Here is a 22,168-nt window from a genome sequence, read left to right as displayed (position 1 = left end):
CGACAGCATTCTTTTGACTTTTTTTTCTTTTTGAATACCTCTTAAGGGCGAAAGCGTGGTTTTAAAAGTTGATAACGTTCCTCACGAATTGGAATATCATATTCAAATCCGATCAGTAGTTCCAGACATCGTCCAAACAAACACCTCATAGCTTGTACATTTTAGATATGGAAAGTTATACGGTTATTGCGTTAATCACAACTCAACTGTATTTACGCTGTCAAGCAAGTTTTAATTGGATTCTACCATAAAATACCCATAACTACAAAGCCAAGGCAAATCACGCCGGAACACAAAAATTCAGCTTGGCGGCAGAAATATATATAGCGACCATTCTTCGGTCGAAGTAACAGAAACTACTAACTATTACTAAAAACCCATAAGCCCAGGAAGGCTTATCGGTATGGTGCTCAACCAGAAATGAAGCCAACTGAAAATCAGTTCTAGGAATTGTCACCCATGCACAGCATAAAGTTGAGTTTGCGGCCATTTTATTAGACGGCCGATTGGCGCGGTGGGCAGCGATCCTGCTTTCTGAGTCAAAGGCCGTGGGTTCGATTCCCACAACTGGAAAATGTTGGTGTCATTAACAGGAATGTTTTTCAGTGTCTGGGTGTTTATACGTATTTTATAAGTATTTATGTAATTATTCATAAAAAAAATATTCATCAGTCATCTTAGCAACCCATAACACATGCTACGCTTACTTTGGGGCTAGATGGCGTAGTGTGTATTGTCGTAGTATATTTATTTGCTTTATTGTAAGAACATATTTCCTGTGGTAGCAATGTTGTCTAGCCTAAGCAATAAACAGTTTGTATTTATTGTTTACCAGCTTTCCCATCGCGACTTCGTCTGCGTGTAACTATAATTACATTATTAACAAATTATTGGTATTACAAGTTACAGCAACTTTTTATGCTTTTCCCACGGGAACAATTTTAGAGATCGGGATTAAAAATAGTAGTAGTAGCTTTAGCCCGCGTCTTCGTCTGCGCGTACTTCAGAATTGGGTCTAAAGCTCCGCTCGTTAGCAATTTCTCTTACCACGGGAACTATTTGAAAGATCGGTATAGAAAGTATATGTCCTTTTCCATAGCATAGGTGAAATGCATACCCAATTTCAAAGCTGTCTGTAAACTATTTAAGATAAAGGTAGCTTATGTTCTTTTCCATGTCAAAGTCTACATGCTTGCCAAATTTCATCCAAATCCGTTTAGCCGTTTTTGCGTGATTGAGTAACAAACATCCAAATATCCACACATTCACATTTATAATATTAGTAGGATTATTACCGAAGATTAAGTACCCAATGGATGCTATTTCAATGGTAAACAAAAATAAATGCGACGCGTTTGTCTACGATTTCGAATTAACTGCCTCACATTAAAAAAGTGCGAGTCTCTAACCGTCTCGTTGCGTAGAACGTAAGCTTATAGGAAAATCCTATAATAATATTAAGGATTACATGAAAGATAAAAAAGCATGGGTATGAATTGCTCTAAATTCAAAGCTAAATATTAATTCGACTGTGAGATGATGATAACAAAAAAAACCTGGCTAAGTTTACTGTGAGCTTTTCTTAGACCAGGGCACGATCGGAACTCTGTTCTATGTTAACGAACGTAGTTATCCCCATCATCTAACATGTTATATATATGAACGCTTCATACCGAAGCGGCTGTGATAAGATCTAATAAATTAAAACAAATTTGTATTTGAATTTGAGTGAGATTTGCACATTCGACTATTTGTAACAAGGTCCTGAGTTTTATTACCTGGTCTGAACATTTTTTTAGGTTATTTGCTTCTAAGTCAAAGTTTGAAAGAAAGTCATTAGTAACAATATGATAATTAATAATGAAATGTCGCCAATCAGGAGCAGCGTGGTGGGTCTATGTTCTAAATTCCAATCTGCTATGACAGTCCAGCGGCGGACATTTGTGTACGACTTAAAAATGAACGTGAATGGAATCTCGAGTAGTCTACAAAAATTGACTTCGAAAGCAAATTAAGGTCATAGAACTCATAATTTCTGTCCATTAGTGTTTGCTGCAAGTTCCCCTAGTACGGCATTCGCAAGTTCTATTCGATAGTTGTATTCGCGTATTAGAATGAAATGAAGTCACAGTGAAATGGATCTAATATTTCTTGTAATAAGGACAGTACCTGGTTGTTTTTGTAAAACTATATATTTCCATAAATGAGTTTAAGTCAAAGAAATCGTCTTTTAATTAAGCTTGCACAGCTTAGCACATAATATCGATTTAGTTTTGTGCAAACATAATTAGCGTTTCGTTAAATTTTAGGTCTTTTTCCATTCAAGGTGTTTTGTCTTAGTTCACAAGTATAGATTGTTAAGGATAGATACTAGATATCTAATTTTTGGCTTTTTAATAAATAATTTATTTCAATAAATTAATGATAAGATCACGCTGTTCTTACGCTTAGCGTTATAGTTTCGAAGATTTTGACGAGTGTTTACCGAAATGGAATTGTATATTTAATTCAAATCAGCGTTCATTTTGTTTGAGCAAATTGTCTCGATTTATGAGATTGAGCAATTTAGTAAATTTCTTAAATTTTATGCATTTTAATTTGTATTTTTTAAAATATAAGTAGCATATTTTGGTAAAAGTTTACTTTCTGATTTTGGGTTTCTAAAATTTTATCATGGATTAAATTATTCAAAATAAATTGTATCGTTTTCGATTTAGATTTGAAACTGACAGTCAATATTTGCAGTCTTTTATTAGGAAGATAAGTTGTAAGTATTGAGTGATTAGAAAAGGATAAAAGAATACTCGCATCAGCAAAAAGCATCAGGAGTTCAGTGTTAAACTATCGAAACCATGCATAAGTGCTAGCTCTTACTAAGGGTACACGAGTGAAAGTGGACAAACGTCTTGAATATCGATCGCTGCGGATTCGATTTCCGGTTTGTAGCATTTTCTTTTACGGCATGGTGTGCTATAATTTATGTAAAGAGGCTTCGATTTAAATTCATAGCGCTATTTACCTGGTGTCTCAGTTTATTATTATGAACACGATGTAACTAATATTTGTTTGTGAACTGTCTTTTCGTACGTTTGTTTTTACTATCCATAAAACAGACTCAGAAGAGTTTGTGTTTGTTTGTTCCAACGCGCTATCAGTAGGTCTTTTTTGCATATTATTATTATTATTTATATTATTATTTTCTATTTTGTCTTATTTTCGAGGAAGTATATGCTATTCTAGATAACGTAGATTTAAGTTTTGAATGTAACCCAAAAAATAATATTATGCTAACTCATTTTGTTATCTTAACACTTTCAACTTTATTTGCACGTGTGAATGTGTGTATATTATTGTTTTGATATAACCTAGGACAATGACCTTTTTGCTGTTGACATAGTAATCTGTAAATGTCCGTGACGTCACTTGATCTTAATACAGTCCAAAAAGCTAGCCACTGCGCCGCCAAAAGTCAAATGTTTAATGACTCAGCTTAAACATAGTTTCTATTCTGCTAAGGATATGCTTGGTCATAGTTTTAACTGTAATGTATGTAAATGTATATAATATATTGTAATGCCACTTTTCTCCATCAGTCTTACTTTCTCTTAAACTCTTCCTTTTGAAAGTATTCTACTTTCAAACACACATATTTTGAGACTTTAATAAATCAAACATAAGCAAATCCAATTATAACATAAGAAGAATATCTTCTCTTATACGTATAAAAACCGCAAGTGCGAGTTGCATCAAATAAGGGCTCGGTACCATCAAAGAATATAAAACGCTACAGAGTATTGCCATTATTAAAATCAAGGAAACACCCAAGAAGAAACCGAGTCGCGTAGCGAGAAACTACGTGCGAGTTTGACTGGCACTAGAAGGATGCCGTACCCCCGTAAAATAGATATTCATATTTTACGGGGGTACGTACATTGTGTTATCACTATTAAGATCGAATAAAAACACCAAAAAACGCGTATCTTCAAACAATTTAGTTTTCATCTTTATTTTATTTTTTACAAAACATTTGTTTTTTTTCTATTTAAAGTATTATTTGTGATGTGATGTGTGGTGATAATAATTATTTCTTGCTATAGCATCAAAAGAAATATATATTCTATGAAAATTACAACTCTACGTACATAGTTCATGAGGTACAGCCCTGACAGACAGACGGACGGACTGCGGGACTTAATAAGGCCTCGTTGGCACCAGTTGGTTACGGAACCCTAAAAATGCTGGTTGTTAAGGTCATAATTTCAAATGGATCGGTCAGGCCAAAAAGGTATAGTATTTTTGTGTCTCGAAGTTCGAGGGTTATCCAAAATATTTTATTACAAAAAGGACGACACCAAAGTCTCAAAGATAATCCCGGACAGACTTACCTAGATTTTTATAACTTGTGTTAGGTTTATACCAGCCATCAAATAGTCACATTAAGAAACCGTCGTTTCGAACAGACAAACACTTCAATTTTACTTATTTTAGTAGAGATAAAACTTACCTGGCCACCCCGTTTTCTACAAGGTCTGTTACAACAGTCAGGGACAGTTCCACCTCCCTGCCGAGCTTGGAAGGTAGCTCCTCGAAGGATCTCCCTGATGACACCACCTCAGCATCTGCCGCTTCTGTAACCAAGGAAATAACGTATTTTCAGTTTTCATATAATATAAACTTTCAAGAAAGTTTACATCCCCAATTAATTGGTGTAATGAATTGATACTCTCATGCACACCTTTTTGTGTGTCTGCATGTGTATGGCACACAGACACACACGTGTGTCACGCACATGATCCGTGATCCCGTTCGACGGGATCTCGGATTCCGGGGTCCCGTTTAACCAAGGCTCTAACAACCAAGAGTAAATGTGTTTTTTTTAATTCTTCCCCTAAACGGGGAAAGAAAGTTTTTATGAAAGATTGACATGCTTCAAGTTATATCCAATAAATTTGATATTTTAACATTCGGTTAAAAATAAAAAATAGTATTACACAGTATTTAAAATAAACCCCGAAAAGTACGAGTTAAATGGGGATAAACTTTTATCCCCATTTAACTCGTACGCGTATGAAAGTATTTAATTTTTTAAGTTAAATCCATAACTTTGGTTTTTAACTTTTATTTTATTAGCTAAAGCTTTGCCTTAAGTTGATTTCTTGACACGGGCAAAGGCACAAAGGGAAAATTTCTCAGACTTCGCAGACGCAATTGCTGGCATCCGCTTGTAGAAGTACATAATAATGAGTTCCCGCGTAAAAGTTACTTCCTTTAAACGCTTACGACATGAGTTAATAGATGGCATTCTACCAATGATTATGATGATTATTTGTTATATTATTATAATTGAATTCTACCCACAAGTAATTAAATAGACTTATCGAGATGGATTTAAACTCTAATTTGTCGACACTACACTTGCAGTACCCACCCCCTTGTATATTAATTCCCGTTTCATAGCACAAAATACTAAAAGAATATCGCCTTCATATAGTGTTGTAAGTATTTATATTCTTTGCCTATTTTACGTTTGAAAATTTACTTATTTATATTAAATAATTTTTGACGTAGACAACATTTGTTGTCAAGAAGACTTTTATTACATAGCGTTTGACGAACCATTTGCTTGCTTCATAATTACAATTATTTCTAGCGGCTATAACTACTGCTTTCGAATGGTGAAATAATTATTGAAGTGTAGCGATTACGAATAAATCAGCAAATCTTTTCTCTTTTTATTTTATACTAATAGAAAGATAGATAGAGAGATGGACAAATTAAAAGTGAAAACAAGAAATAACAAAACTATAAAAATATATATATCGCTTTAAGCGATCTAATATTACAAAGCTGAATAGTTTATTTACTTGAACGCTCTAATCTCAGGAACTAACTACTGGTTCGAATTGGAAAAATATTTTTATTTATCCAGTTTATAGAAGAAGGCTATATAATATTAAGTACGCTACGGCTGTAGAGAAGCGGATCATCAATAAATAATGTCGCAAAAACGGGAAAAATGTTCGGATTGACAGCATCCGTTGCGTGCAACGCGTAAGCGATTAAAGTCACGCCGAAATAGAGTATAACGGTTTAAAATTCTAAAAAATATCTTTTAATATTGATTCGTACGCGGACGAAGCCGCAGGGGAATGCTAATATTATATAAGTATAGATAACGCATGGTCTTAGTCTGCGGCGAACCGCTAGTAAAAGAAATCCTGCACAATTCCTAAACGATTATTTCAGGGCAGGATGTATAAATCGGATTCCGGGATTTCTAGGGCGTGCGAGGCTCCAGGCAAATCTAATAAATACAATAAACATTTGTAGATATTCGCCTCGGGTGAGATGGAAAGTCTCGATAAACGCGGCACTTAAGATGGAAAGTGTTCACAGCGCCACATAAATACTAACTGATGCTAACTAAACAATAGGCGTTAACTTTCGCATATGTAATTTGCACTAGTTATCTGATTTATCTATTTTATGGACACGTTTGTTTACTTGAAACTGACAGTAAAGATTTTCGTATATCATATCGACTAGACGCCGACTCGACACAAACTTTTGTAAAATTAAAACGATGGTGAGTAAAGTTCAATGCATATCGTACACTGTCGCGCCCACAACCTAGTGAATAAGCCCCAAATGGGCTCAAACTAGTCAAGGAGTTGGCAACGAGCTGCAGACTGTCAATACGGCCGGTAGTTGACGGCCGATGGCGCAGTTTGCAGCGACCCTGCTTTCGGAGTCGAAGGCCGTGGGTTCGATTTCCACTACTGGAAAATGTTTATGTGATGAGCATGAATGTTTTTCAGTGTCTGTGTTTTTATATGTATATTCTAAGTATTTATGTATATTATTCATAAAAATACTCATCAGTCATCTTAGTACCCATAACACAAGCTACGCTTACTTTGGGGCTAGATGGCGATTTGTGTATTGTCGTAGTATTATTAAAAAAAAAAAAAAAAAAATATATAATAATATAATAATATATTTAATAATAATCTTGATATGTATTTATATCTCTGTAACTACTTTTTTTTCTTTGGTGTATTCATTCATTCAATAATCTTCTTGAGATGTGTTTTACACCTTTGGTTGCCTGGAAGAGATCGCTATGTAGCGATAAGGCGGCCAAATTGTATACTTTTTGTTAAATTTTTATTTATAATTTTTCTATATGTTTATGTGGTGTACAATAAAAGTGTATTCATTCATTCATAAATAGGTCATTGAGACTGTTATGGGCTATTGATTGATGAAGGATGTAATTATTGCGATATCCCTTCTCAAAAGTGTATCTTTGCCTCCATTCGCTTAAGTAGCCTGGATTAGATTACTACTACTCTAAGTGATAAGGTCGCCCTTAGGCGTGCATAGAGGGTATGCACAGGTGATACAAAATGAAAAAAATCTCTCAATACGAGTTATAAATACTTAAGGATAGGCTTTTTATAACTCGTACAATGCCTATCCTTAAGTTTATTATAACTCGTACTGGAGATTTTCTCAAATTTATATCAACTGCATACCCTGTGCACAGTGGTGTGCATAGAGGGTATCCACAGGATAAGCAGATGGTATAAAATGAAGATAATCTCCTGTACGAGTTATAAATACTTAAGGGTAGGTTTTTTATAACTCTTACAAAGCCTATCCTTGAGTTTTTTATAACTCGTACTGGAGATTTTCTCTATTTTATATCATCTGCATACCCTGTGCATACCCTCTATGCACGCCACTGCCTGTGCATACCCTCTATGCACGCCACTGCCCTTAGGAAGAGATTTGTTTTGTGATTTCAACATTTTTCTATGCTAGAAACAATAGGCATGATGAATAAATAAACAGTTTTTTGGTCAAATAAGGTCGGAAGTATCTATCTATCTATCCAGAAAATATCTTATTATTGCATAAATTAACGGTTTGTTGGCATAAGTTGCAAATTATATTCAAAAAAACTATGTTCCGCGAAAACGCTGGCTGGGTCTCATGGCCGACCTCTGACGTCATCGGTAAAATAGAGATTTAGTTTAGCCCTTGTTCCATAGCCAAAGATTATTGATTTTGGTATTGCGAACAGAAAACTTAGCAAATTATGGATTATACACTTTACACCTCGTTTAAAAGAATTACGGAATAAATTTGTAGGATGCATAAGTATATTTTATAACGAATCACCGTGTAAAAATAACAAATCAAAAGGAGCATATTCATTTTTCCAGACAAACTAATTATTATGCCAACCATTTTTAAGATAAAATACCGACACGCGCATAGTACCTATCTTACGCGACGCTTACCTAATAAAGTGACAGTAGTCACGTGGCTGTATTAGATTTCTTTCAGTAAAAACTATGGCAGTGGTTTACTCAAAAACTACTAGGTTTTCGGTTTCACAGATAAGTCTCGGAGACAGTACATAATGTTCATCTAAAGCATGTGAAGTATTATTACGGTTTTCATTTACATTGTTGATATAGACTTGACGACATAATTTTGAATGTCACTTGCAAAATCGAACAAACCCGGCCGGGTTTGTTCGATTTTGCAAGTTTATTTATCGAAAATAAAAAAAAATACCAATCTCACTTCGTGTATTAAAAAAATACGTTTTTATTATATTCTTTGTTACTGTCATCATGCCTATTAGATAAGAAACAAGGGGACAGTGGTATTCCTATCTTGTAACAAGAAGGGCCTACCACCACGTGTCTTAGTTTGTGCATCGGCTATAACACATTTATATGATCTCACTAGATACATGTCTTCCGATAGAATCAGTCGGCTGGAACGGGGTTAGCAAACCAGATCGATCGTGTATTGTCTTACTTATATAGTGGTTAATATGAGCATCAGATACATTGAACTCTTTATATTTTTAACTTCCGCACTGGCTTCGCACTTTTTTCTCAACTGTGTTCGGTGGATATTTACAGAGAAACCTGTAAAATAGTGTTTAATAGTTAATATCCCCAGATAAGCTATGTATGTGGTAATAATAAATAAATAAATAAATATACTACGACAATACACACATCTCCATCTAGCCCCAAAGTAAGCGTAGCTTGTGTTATGAGTACTAAAATGACTGATGAATATTTTGATAAATAATATACGTAAATACTTATAATATACATATAAACACCCAGACACTGAAAAACATTCATGTACACAAACATTTTCCAGGCCTTGGACTCAGCAAGCGGGGTCGCTGTCCACTGCGCCAATCGGCCGTCAAATAATCGAATTTGTTTTAACAAATGCATCATTAGGGACGACGTTTTTATGAACATGTTAAAAATCTTGATCCGAATAAATGCGTTATTCATCATGATTTTTAAAAGTCAAAACAAACGCGAACAATTTTGCGGGAAACAGCTAGCTACTATTTAATTCAAGTAAGAACCAGGTTTTATACTTAAAACATCTACACCTTGTACGTACGCAAGTTAAATTTTCTCTTAATTACTATCATGGTAGACCCATTGTCGGCCCACTACACGGGTCTCGTCCCAGAATGAGGAGGGATTAGGCCATTGTCCATCACTCTGGCTAAGTGCGGATTACTATATATTATAGACTTCAATACCTTTGAAAACGTTATTGAGGTTACTCTGGTCTGCCGGTTTCCTCAATGTTTTCCTTCAAAAAAAAGCACATAACTTCGAAAAATTTGAGGTGCTTTCCGGGGATCGAATTCGGTCCTCTCAAAAGGGAAGCCGAAGCCTTACCAACTAGGCTATAAAAGCTTACCTTTAATACATTAAAACTAGAGATAAATACTTTGACACATTTGAAAAGATGACTATGGTCCGAGCGAAATTGCGAAATTTTCGAAGATCTCTCGAGAAGTCGGTCGATCGTTTGGTATCTGCGAAACCTCCAAAAAGCCTGTTTTCAAAAGAGAGAAAGTCAATTCGTTACACGATTATGACTATAATTACAGAGGAAAGCTGTATAAACTGTCGATTTAAACAACGACTGAGAGTATATATACCGTACCGAGTGTATATACCGGCATTTTAATAGTTTTTATTTATATACTAGCTACCACACTGATGACGTCCGTGGTCGGCTGCGGTGATACGGAGGTCCCGCGTTCGATGCCCGGCAGAGGCGATTTGAAATGTATAATTTCTGAATTATGTCTTTATGATGGGCATGAGACATTTTTCTCTCCGTGGAAAGAACGAAATTCTACCTTCTCCCACATTTTTATTAACTCTCAAAGCATGGGTGCACGTGTGGCAATAATAGCCAAATAATAGAAGTGTACATAAACGGGTGTAAATTTCCCCTATTCCCTGTTGCCGCGCTTTGGCCGGTGGACACGTTAATTTTAACCCTAGTCTCCCCTATCATCGGGGGATATAATTTTTTATGCTAGCCGTGGTCTCTTGGAATGCTTCGGCCGTGGATAGTTACCAACCTTCCGACAAAAATGTACCGCAATGCGATTTAGCGTTCCGGTATGATTTCGCGTAGAAACCGATTAGGGTCATGGATTTACTATAGCTGCCGATAACCCATCTTAGACTACATCATCACTTACCACCAGGTGAGATTGCAGCGAAGGGCAAACTCGTATCATGCTATGGCTCAGTTTGATATATAACCTATGGCTCAATTCGATATTAATTACCATTCGATAGAATTCAGAAATAAAAATTATACCAGATGTAGAAATCGCAAGTCGCATTAACTGCATTTTGAGTTTTGTGAACATCTACATCTATCTTCTACATCATATTAAATCATATCACCGTTTTTATCAAAATTTGTAATACTATAATTATTACCGATGGTAGGTATATTCGTATAAAGAGTATGTAGTCACTTGTCCCGATGTCTGTCTGTAATCAAAACTTAATTAGAGCCATTTCCCGGTTTTCGATGGAGCTGAAATTTTGCATGTATATGTATGCGATGTATATATAATTTGCGACTATGTAAATGGGACGACAAGTGACAACTGACAACGCAATATTATTATGACATAGCGCTGATCTGAAAATGCCCATGGGGACATTAATAAAGCCTAGCAACCTCATTGAGTTTGGGATCGTTTTGATTCAACTTGACTACATTCAAAGCTGGAAATCTAAGCTTTGATTTATTTCTAAGGAAACATTTTTTCACACAAAAATATATTCTTTATTTAAACTAGGCCTACCTTACAACTTACAAGCAGTTATAATAAGGCAAGAATGTATGTTTATGCGACTGTGACCATTGATTTGAAATGCAAATTATACCTACTTAGAAGAAGCTGGAAAGATGTGTAGTTGTTTTGTTCATAATACCTACCTGTTTCTACGTACCTAATAGTCCAATTTACCCCTAAAGAAAACTTTCACTCCCTTTTCTACATAGCTTCTGGGTTGTTTTTAAAAATAACCACAGATTGCTTTATTTCAAATAATAACTTTAAAGCACCTTATGACATTCCCTGTATAATCATCTACCTGGCTGCGAAAGTCCCATCAAAATAGGTTGGCTGTTCTAAAATATTAGTTGGGACAAAAAAGAAGACAGACAAAAATTTAAAACACGAGTTCCTTGTAATGTCTTACAAATAAACAACATAAGCATTTTTTTTTATATCACAGACAGACAATGATTTTTTTTTGCTTGTATATAAATGGTTTATAAATGCGGATACAATAAACTCAATTACACCATTTAACCGCAAAATCTTAAGAGAAAAGTTTCAATGGATTTCGAACCTTGTACTCTTGATTTAAGAGCTATAAAACTTCGAACAAGTAAAGTATAATGCGTGAAAATTAAAGAGTTAAAGAGATAATTCATGACACGGTGGTTGACTTTGGAATTTCTATTTATCAATTTGACATGTAGTGTAGGAGGCCTTTGTCACAGCTACTTCCATTATTATAATTGAAGAATATAAGCTTAATTTGTTATATTTCGTGATAAATAGACCAACATGTATAATGTGTAATGTGTACTTTGTAATTTAAACCCTTAAATTTTCGTATCAAATATCACACCACAAATGGCTATAGCGGAATCGTGCCGTTCCTGAAAGCATTACATTGATTTTTACGACTACAGCAGTACATAGACATAGCTGCAATACATAGGTTTTAAATGCGAAAAGTGTTGTTGAAGTCTGTATCTCATCAATGTAATTAGGAATACAAATCTTTATCAGTGACACCGAGTACTAATTATTTATTCTACCTGGAAAATAACTAAATCCTGACCTCTCAACCAGGAAACGCATTATAATAAGCTTGGTATAACATGGGTTTGAATTTTGATTTTAAACAAATAATAATTTTTACCGCCAAATTGTATACGTTGTTTTGTTATACAATTTTTTGCTGTACTTTTTGTGGTGTGCAATAAAAGTATATTCATTCATTCATTCAAGATTTAATGTTTTGTGACTTTCATTTAGTTAATCAATTATAGATGAAGATAAAGTGAATAATCCTATTTGCTTTATATAACTTAAATCAGTGTCGCCGTATCTATGGGTTACACGCAACTGAAATTTATTGTCATCTGAAAAGTTCTGCGTACAAAGCATCACTAGAATGGAAAAATAAGTAGAATAAAATATGTAAAAATGGTTATTTAATTAAAAAAAGTTTAACTTTGACTACAGTCTTTTCTTTTCAATAATATAGTGACGTGATTCCTGGGACAGAAATGTCACTTTTGAGATATTTGTTTATCCCCACCTCAATAAACCCATAAGATGTTATTGATACTAATGAAATTTTGCAACCGTCTCTCATCCTATAGCTTTGAAAGAAAAACGTTTTCCTATCCAGGGTTCGCTGACTTTTTCCAATAATGATTAATATAAAAGTAATAATAGAAAAAGGTAAGTCATAAAAAGTCTTTTATTGACTTATTTATCAATTAAATGGAAAATAACAAATTCAACTTGCTTAATATTTATAAGGGCAAATTTGACTAAGAACTTGAAATACGAAATGTAGGGTGGATCTTTTAGGACGGCGATCTGAAATGAATTTCATGAAGGGTGGAAAAATGGAATAAAAAACTTATGGTTTTTAAGACTGCAATGTTAAGTAAGGAATAAGGTTAGTGTTATTTTGTGAAATTCCAGAAAAAAATATGCTGATATTTAATATAAATAAAGCTAAATTATTTTTCAAAAATAACCCTTCAGAAATGAGTTTAAATGAATTTATAAGGGATAAAATACAGTATCTTAAAAAAATGTTTTTAAACAAATGAATGTAATGCATTATCAGAACATATTTGATTATCTATTCATGTTCACATCTCTTGGAATTTGAAAGAAAATATAACTGCTAAAATTCTAAAATCCGACTGGTGCATGCTGCGAATTTCTTAACTTTCTTAAAAAAACAATTATACCGAATGTTTGCCCGACCTGGACATCCAACTCAAAACCTCGAGTTCGAGTCGAACTTGGGAGTCCAGTCGTAGTCGAATATGCCCGCCACTAGATCAACGAGATAGTACTTCGAGCAGGACCTTACAGAAGAGCAGAACTGAACCTTAGAACCAAACATAAACTTGTAGAAAACTTATCGAAAAATTAAATATATAAAGAGTAGAATAAAGTCGTATTAAAAGACCGTGTACATCGTAACTAAATAGAAAGTATTTTTGTTTTAAGCCTAACTAACCAACCCATACACTATTTTTGGAATAAGTCGAGTTAGTTAAAAGGACGGAGAGTAACATAGTTACTTTTATTCCAGGAAAATGAACGGTTCCCACGGGATTTAAAAACCGTAATAAACGCAGGCAACATCTAGTAAATTAGAAAAGAAGATTTGTGTTCAATACTACAATTAAGTTTTAATTGGCTTAAAACTAACTTGTTTGAAATACTTTTATTGCTAACTAACTTTTATATATTAATTGTCTGTATATTTCATAAGCTTTGCCTACCTGCCCATAACATCCTCTGCTTCTCAACCTCCTTGTCCCAGCTGTCAAACAGTTTTCCCGCCTTTTCCCGCGCACACAACCACGAGTCCCCGCCATTTTCCCCAAAACATTCCAGAATCGACAAAATACTCGGCGCCACATTCCTCCCAAAATTAACTACATATTCATAGGACCTCTCGAATAAACTATCACTTTTTACGTGTGAAAAATTAATACAGATTAGGAATATTAAGAAAACTTTTTTGTTCGCCATTTTGGCGTTTGCGCGTGCGCTTTGCGTGAGATGCTTTCGCGCTCAAGGTTGGACTGGCGCGCTGGTGTGAAAGTCAACTAATATAGATGTTGGGTGGATGTTAGTGTATGGGCTTAGTTCGGTTTGCGCGTTAAGTTGAAGCTATATGTGGTGGAGAAGGAAGATGTATTTCAAGATTTCTCATATCTATGCGGTCAATTTTCCTACGTAAAATTCCTAGCTTTAGGTAAATCAATATTTTTAATCTTCTCTCTATCTGTTATCATTATCAGCCTTATTACGTCACACTGTTGGACACAGGCCTCCTAATAGCTCCACAACAGACTCACCGCGCTCCCATATGCTTATTATAACATGCGGTACTGTATTCTTATTGATTCATTAATGCCCAGACCGTTAGCTATATGAAAAAAATAATAGAACTGGATAGTATCTTTTTCTCGGGAGCGAACCAGGGTAACGGCACGGCTGCACAGCTAAACCGATCTTGATGAAATTATGCACTAAGATAGCTAGCATCCTTAAGACGAAATAGCCTTATAGGATATTTTGTAGTGGTTGAGCTGTTAGTGTGAGTGAATAATAAATGGAGTACTCACTCGCACTGACTTTGGGGACCGTGGTGGTGTGGGATTTAAGAGGCCTCAACCCTCTTACTCTCCCGACCCAAATGCTGCCCCCTTAGAGACGCTTCCAACACATTCTTTATGACACGGATGAAAAATTTACGACTGACAATGCATTACACCTACCTATGATATAACTTATAATAGATATATGCTACAGTCTATCTAAAACAACAACGTTCGCACATGGAACGTTCTTACTGTACCCCGATAAAGAAGAGTATAGCTATCTCGCTCAGGATTGCATTGCCCAATTCTACATCGCGCCGAGACTGTAGTGCCCGTACTTTCTTCTCGTGCGCGCGTTTGTGCGTATGTTTAATTGCGACCTTCTTTTGTATACGGATGTGTTAGTCATTTTGGTTAGGTTTGGTCGGTTAGGGGTTAGGGTCATCATTTATTATACATAATTACTCCATTTTTTCCAATCTGGCATTTACTGTATACAATTATATTTTCCCTTTAGAGTGAAAAAATTATAGAAAAAAAAACGAAGCGTAAATAAAACGATATTTAATTTCTAACCTGTCTGTATATACTGCAAATAATTTATCTTAAATATTTGACTTATAATAGTCATCTCATCATACTCTGCCTAGATTTCCTCAGTACCACTTCGGAGTATGTAGCAGCCGATATATAATAGCCGTTAAAATATCAACCCAACCGGCGATATATGCCGTGGATCATGGACGATTCCCTAAATTAGCCCATGTATTTTCAACCGAAGACCTCAAAATAAAGGGGGGTCCTAGATAAAGTGATAATCCGGAGGGAGGCAGTGAGGAGGGACCTACTAAAAAATAAGAGATTTTACGCAAAACTTAACATTAAAATAACATGTTTAAGATAAACTAAGTGCATTCATTATTTCTTAAATTTAATTCACTTCTGCACCTAGCCCTAATTTTTTAACAGCCTTAATTATTGCAATGAAAATGTATATAACATTTTGCTTTTCATGTTTATCTAATTTTATAGTTTTTATAAGTGTTTTGTATCACTTTTATATACTTTTAAAATGCACATTATAATGTATGAAAAGTTAATTTAAATAAATAGCTTTTTTTTAAATCTTTTTTTAGGTTATTTATTTATTTGGGTTCACAAACAACAACTCAGTATCACATTACACAATGGTATACAAAATACTCACTGTGGCGTCGACTGCGTAAACCACATGCGCTATCTTCGTCGAAAAAGCGCGATTTTATAAAAAGAAAGCTCGATCACTCTTGCTTGCTACTTGCTATCTGCTACCGCCGGACGAATCTGTACAGTTTACTAAACTAAATATTAAAACAATTAAATAAGAGAAAAAGTATTTTGGTCATCCCTAGAACCAAAAAAAAAACCAATACACAATTTGGTGTGCCCGCAGTGCGTAAATTATACACACACGATTTTATGACTTCTTTAATTGTTCATTAATTGATTTTCTATGGACAAGGCACACTTTCGTTAAATATTTTCGGATATTGCTGATTCTTTGGTCGCTATTTATTTATATTTTACAATCGATCGATTTTAGTATTTGTTGTTATATACCTACAAAATATTACCATAGAAGGCTGTAATTCTATATTTGGTATTTGGTCTTGTAACAAAATTAGAAGTAGTACTTAGAAGAGTTTGTTGTGACAGATTTGGACCAGGGAAGTTCTCATGCGGTTTATCAGTTTGAACCGTACGGGGTTCAAACTGTACAGGGGATAAACCGTACGTATCCCTTTCGTCTTTGATAACTCAGGTAAGCAAAGATCGATCTTGTTGTAAAAAATAAGTTTATAAAAGGTTACTCGAAAAAAAAAAAGATAAATTGTGTACTGTATACTCCTTACTTTCTTTTCCTTCATTATGGAAGATTTATGCGCTCGAGAGGGTTACACAAATATATATTAATTAATATTTAATGTAAGGAAAAAAAAACAAAAGCAATATTTATATAGTGTTAATTAATGGAATTTGTAGGAATGGTCTGGATGAACTTCCGCCTTGTAGTTTTTGCACGTACCCTGAATGTAATAACGTTTCAATTTGTTTTTGATTTGCTTCAGTTTTTTACTTTCAATTTCTTCTAGTAAAGGTCTAGGTAATTTTTCTAAAACACTAGGCACTAGGCACTACTCCCATACCCTCTTTCCATAAACATTATTAGATGTGGGTGTTCTAAACATAGGTAGGTAGGTTAAATGACGTAAGTTCATAGGTCTAGCATTCTTGTCTAATTTGCGAATGTAATTATGATACTGGGTTATTATTGCTAAATCCACTTTGTCATAAACAGACATCACATTACAATATTTAAAAAGCCCTTGGTAATTATTTTTATGTTTATATTTAATTTTCAATGGAACTATTGTTTTCAGTAATCTAAGTTGCAATTTATAAATGTTTTGCAGATGCCATAGTTTATAATCGAATCTGCTAGTGACATATATAGCAATCGTAGTATTCTTAGGGCAACTTATTTTTAAGTATGCACATTTTCGCTAACACAGCTCTTAGTTTAGGCCTTATTAATAACACAATTGAACTGACAGCGCCTTTAAAGTTTCAGAGCGTGAGAAAACACTGCATTGGCATTCCGTCGTTATGCCACGTTTATGAATAAAGCCCATACCTATTATTTATCTTTTTGAAAGGTTCCTCTATATGATAATCTATGTCTTTAATCCTATATCATCCTGAGCCTTTTAATCTCCACACGCTTCTCTCTCATTTGGTTTAACATTCAGAACTCGCCATGCTGCTCGGATAAGGGTTGGCAGGCTAGTAAATTCTTTGAAGTACCTGGATGTTCTCATTGAAGGTGTGAATCCTAAGGTTGGCAAAGATCGCTGTTAGGCGATAAGGTCACCCTTTGTATTATAATTATATCTGTTATTTCTAGTCTACTTGTATTTCCTCAACTGCCCTTGATGTTGCTCGTGGCTTCGATCAAGTTTGTTTTAGGCTTTAAAGGAATCCCGTAGCATCAGTTAATTTTACTGGGCTCTAAATGCAAGCTGATTTTTGAATTGTCTAGATCGGTTTTGCTACTAAACTACGGTTTCACCTTGTCTATGATACTATTCATTCTCTGTGAAAATTAATGTATCAGCTATAAGTACAACAAATTGTACTTATATATCCGAACAGATAGGCAGACAAAACTAAAATAAAAATCTGTTTGGTTTCTATCTATATGAAGGACTTTATACTTTAATATTAATAATCAAAAAAAATATTAAATTCTCATATAACTGAATAATAAAATCAAACCTTTTAAAAATTAAAAGCTGATTTTCAATAGTCATTATCAGGCATAGCATATTAATCTGTTATTATTAGAATAGTTAACCCAGGTAAAACCACTATATTATACGTCATACGAATTTATTTGATTTTGAATTTTCTTTGAAAATCTAAACATTAAACAAATATAAAGTATCATCATCATTACTGCAACCGATTGAAGTCCACTGCTGGACATAGGTCTTTTGTAGAGAGTTCTAAAATCCACGGTCCTGGGCCGCTTGTTTCCAGCGGCTCCTAGCGACTCGTTTGATGTCGTCTGTCCACCTCGTTGAAGGCTGACCAACGCTGCGTTTACCTGTGCGGGGTCGCAATTTTAACACCTTGGAATGGCGACCGTTGAAGTCTGTTCGTTTGTAGTGATTACCACCGGCTTTGAAGGCAGATTTCACCGATAAAAACTGAAAGAAACTCAGCAGTCGCTCTTATCCAACCTCTAACAAAGAACACTATAAGCATATTTATAAGCCTTTAATTAAATGAACACCTATAAGGTTTCTAAAATCCCTTTAAAGGAAAATGAACCCACTCCAAACTGGGTCATAGTATCAAGGAGTTAATATCGTACTTAATCGACCGGGTGAATTTTTGTTTGTCTGTCTGTCTTTTATATTTAATACTGAAGGTTATCGAATGATATTCCGGGATAAAAATCATTAAGAATTGGGCTACAGGATTTAAAATCATGCTGTGCTAAATTTTGACATGATCGATTTTACTGTCAAGCTGTACAGAGGTATTATTTAAGCCATACCAATTGTTTCTGAATATTTTTTAGCAGTATAAAGTACTTCGGGATACGAGTTATCGCTGTGGTAAATTTCGACAAGATCAGTTTGCGGTTGAGCCACATAGGCAACACAGTCAAGCAAATAAACAAACAGACATACACATTAGCGCATATATAATATTAGTGTGGATTAATTGAAGTGACTCTACAATAACTTGTTTACAGTTGGTATAATTAGTTAGCTATGTAATAATGTGGCTCCTCAGGAAGGTCAGATGCTAGTACAACCTGATTTTTATAGACATTCAGCGCGCGAAGGCTGTCGTGCCTTTTAACGGGTGAAAAATATATTAAAAAAATAAGTGAATAAATTGAAAACAAAAAGGTTTTATAAACCACTTATTTTAATTTAAAAAGATACGGCTGTTCTAATATAAATAATACGAGTGATAAAAGGAATAAGGTTTTATTTTCTTTAAAATAAAAACTTTCAATGTGCTATATATTTATAAAATAATCATTGGTGATAATAATAGCTCATTGCTTTTAAATAATTACTAAAACAGTGATTTAAATTGAATTAGTGTGTTAAATAATTATAATTTATGTTTTTATTATTGAAAAAAGTTTGAGTAATATATAATAAAAGCAAGTGATTGAAATACATAAAGGTTTCTTAAGTTAACTATTACGCTAATTAATAAAAACCAGTGACATTTTCTATATTTTCTATACTTTCTACTTACTAATTCGGTATTCTGCAATAAAAACACAGTGAATAGAATTTTAAAATGCGGAAAAACTTAATCATAAAAATTAATTAATCTGATGCTAATAATTAACTTACCAGACGTAATTAAAATTAAAATGTGGTTTCAAATAGTGGTTAATAATTTATTTTATTATTATCTACTATTAAATATTATCTTATTCAAATTTAAATATATTGATCGTTTTGTGAATTTGTCTAACAAATGTTATGTAGAAAATGGGTCTTTCGGTTTTTCCGTATTATACCACTTCCAGGCCATCTTTTCCTATATTTATAAAGCTAAAGCCTTCGTCATAGTGTAACGATAATGCGCTTCCTTAAACTTAAATGCTCATTTTTTAATTTTATATACTCACGTTGATAGGTATGCTATGAATCATATAAACAGTTTAAGGTGTGTATAAAGATTGTATCATTCATTATAAATTCAACGTAATAGTTTTCAGTCAATATAAAAAATGTACACAAAATATAATATGCAAAATTAATATTTAGAATTTTATCAACCCGCCAATTCGCAATGGAACATGATCGCGTGGAGATCTAAACTCGGAATCCCTCTCTCCATTCTCCAATAAGAGAGTAATATATTGCTAGCGTCTCTAAATTCCTCTTTCATATGATTTAATTAATAGGTCTGCGATAGGAGCCCATCATAATGACTTAGTCGTGATTAAATTTAAATTGAAAATATGATATATTCCAAAATGTTCGGGGAATTCCGGTTTTTTAGCATAAACCGGAACGTTTATTTATATATATTAGAGGTAATGAACCATTGGAATGCGTTCGAAAGATGGTACGTGAATTGACTTTTTGGCAAGTTACATGGACTCTTTATTTTGGTCAAACATTTATTATGGAATCCTTTCCTTATAAATCTATACTTATAATAAAACTGTAACTGGAAGATTTCTGTACATTTAATATATTTTGAAAATGTTGACTTGGGGATGCTTTATAATCGATACTAAGTCCAAAACAGATTTTTATTTAATTTTTGTCTGCCTGTCTGTCCGGTCATCACGTGAAAACTACTGAACGGATTTAAATAAAATTTGGTATGGTATATGGTAGCTGATATCCCGGGTTAACATATAGGTTAGGGTTACTTTTTATCCCGAAAACCAATAGGTTTCCTCCGGGAAATGGGATGTAATTTTTTATCAATTTTACTTCATATCTCCGTTAATTTGCTTAAAACTGCATATCATCAAGCATGTATTGTCTAATATTAATGAAGATCTGATAAATATTGTCGGATATAAAGGACATAACTCTTCACAAATAACAGCAAGTGGCAAGGCATATGGGACACCGATCGAATGCATGCGTACCATCCTACTAATATTATAAATGCGAAAGTTTGTGAGGATAGATGTATGGATGGATGTATGTAGGATGTATGTGTGTATCAACTATAATAATGACAACTTACTAACTCAATATACCACGGAAAGTAATAGTACATAGCTAGCCACAATGATTATGATGTTAGAGGTCTATTCTAGCTTCTCGATCTACACATACGCAGACGAAGTCGCGAGGGTCCGCTAGTATTAACTATAATTATTTTTATTTTATTATGACCGAAAAAACTTTTACATATGCAAAGGCAAAGAACTTATAAGGAAACAAACAGTTTTAATTATTGGTCTCTGGCCTCTGCCGTCTAAATTAGGTTTCTTTGTACTAAAGGCAACCACATTATAAATGTAAGAGTGTGTTTGTTGCCCATGCTCGGCACTGCACTGATCTGTGTATGAATTTATCTCTGATTCTTGGTCTCTTTACGTTATATAACGTATCATGTAAAAAAAAAATAACATGACAGAAGAAACGTGTCCCTGAAAATTCACTTTCACTGAAACTCCTTCAAATAAATTATCGATTTACTAAGAAATAAATTATCGAGTTTCTCTTTAACACTATTTTAATAGACTACATATTAAAATAGTTTTTTTTAACATAAATATTTTAATCTTATTAACATACTTTTCTACTACGTTTGCACTTCGGATATGCACGAAAGCGAAATGTCTACCCTTTTTCATATGATTCGTATGGAATGAGGATTCTTTCATTTCACGTCATTCTCCTGCTATTATGCAACCCTGGTCAAAACCATGTGCACGCTTTTGCTTCCCCTACACCTAGCCTCCTATTTGATTTCGAGAAAGTGTTGCTATCTAAATGATTGTTATTCGTTTGTCTGGGGAAATCGTAATCGGACTTTGTAAGAAAACCAAACATAATAGGTACACAACGGATTTTCCCGAAATTGTACAAAGAGTTAGCGAGGAATGTTCGAAGCTCTTCAAACCCCGAAAAACCGGAAACCAGATATTCTACCATAACTAAGTTATGGTAATTTTAAATCGTCCCGCATCATAAAGATTATACAATTAAGATTTTAAACGAAACATAATTTGCAGTTATCTAAAAAACCAAGAAAGTTTAAAAGTTTTTTTTCGGTCCCAAACGTTTTTTTATCTAAAAAACGTTTGCGACCGAAAAAAACTATTTTTTTTTTAAATTAAGATTTTGCTTAAAGATTT

The 22,168-nt window shown here is 34.0% G+C and overlaps 1 protein-coding gene across 1 annotated transcript in view; it reads right to left on the bottom strand.

Annotated features, from left to right (window-relative positions):
* The window catches only part of LOC120625383, a 30,107-nt gene extending 15,922 nt beyond the window's left edge, over positions 1–14,185 (bottom strand). The window contains exons 1-2 of the mRNA XM_039892424.1: positions 13,933–14,185; positions 4,505–4,628 (exon numbers count right to left, since the gene is read on the bottom strand). Of these exons, the coding sequence (XP_039748358.1) occupies positions 4,505–4,628; positions 13,933–14,185 (377 nt within the window). The remainder of the gene's footprint in view (positions 1–4,504; positions 4,629–13,932) is intronic.
* Between the last annotated feature and the right edge of the window lie 7,983 nt (positions 14,186–22,168).

This window comes from Pararge aegeria, chromosome 7, assembly GCF_905163445.1.
Source record: "Pararge aegeria chromosome 7, ilParAegt1.1, whole genome shotgun sequence".
NCBI lineage: Eukaryota > Metazoa > Arthropoda > Insecta > Lepidoptera > Nymphalidae > Pararge > Pararge aegeria.
Note: the sequence above shows the minus strand (reverse complement) of the source record. Positions and strands in the feature narration are given on the sequence as shown.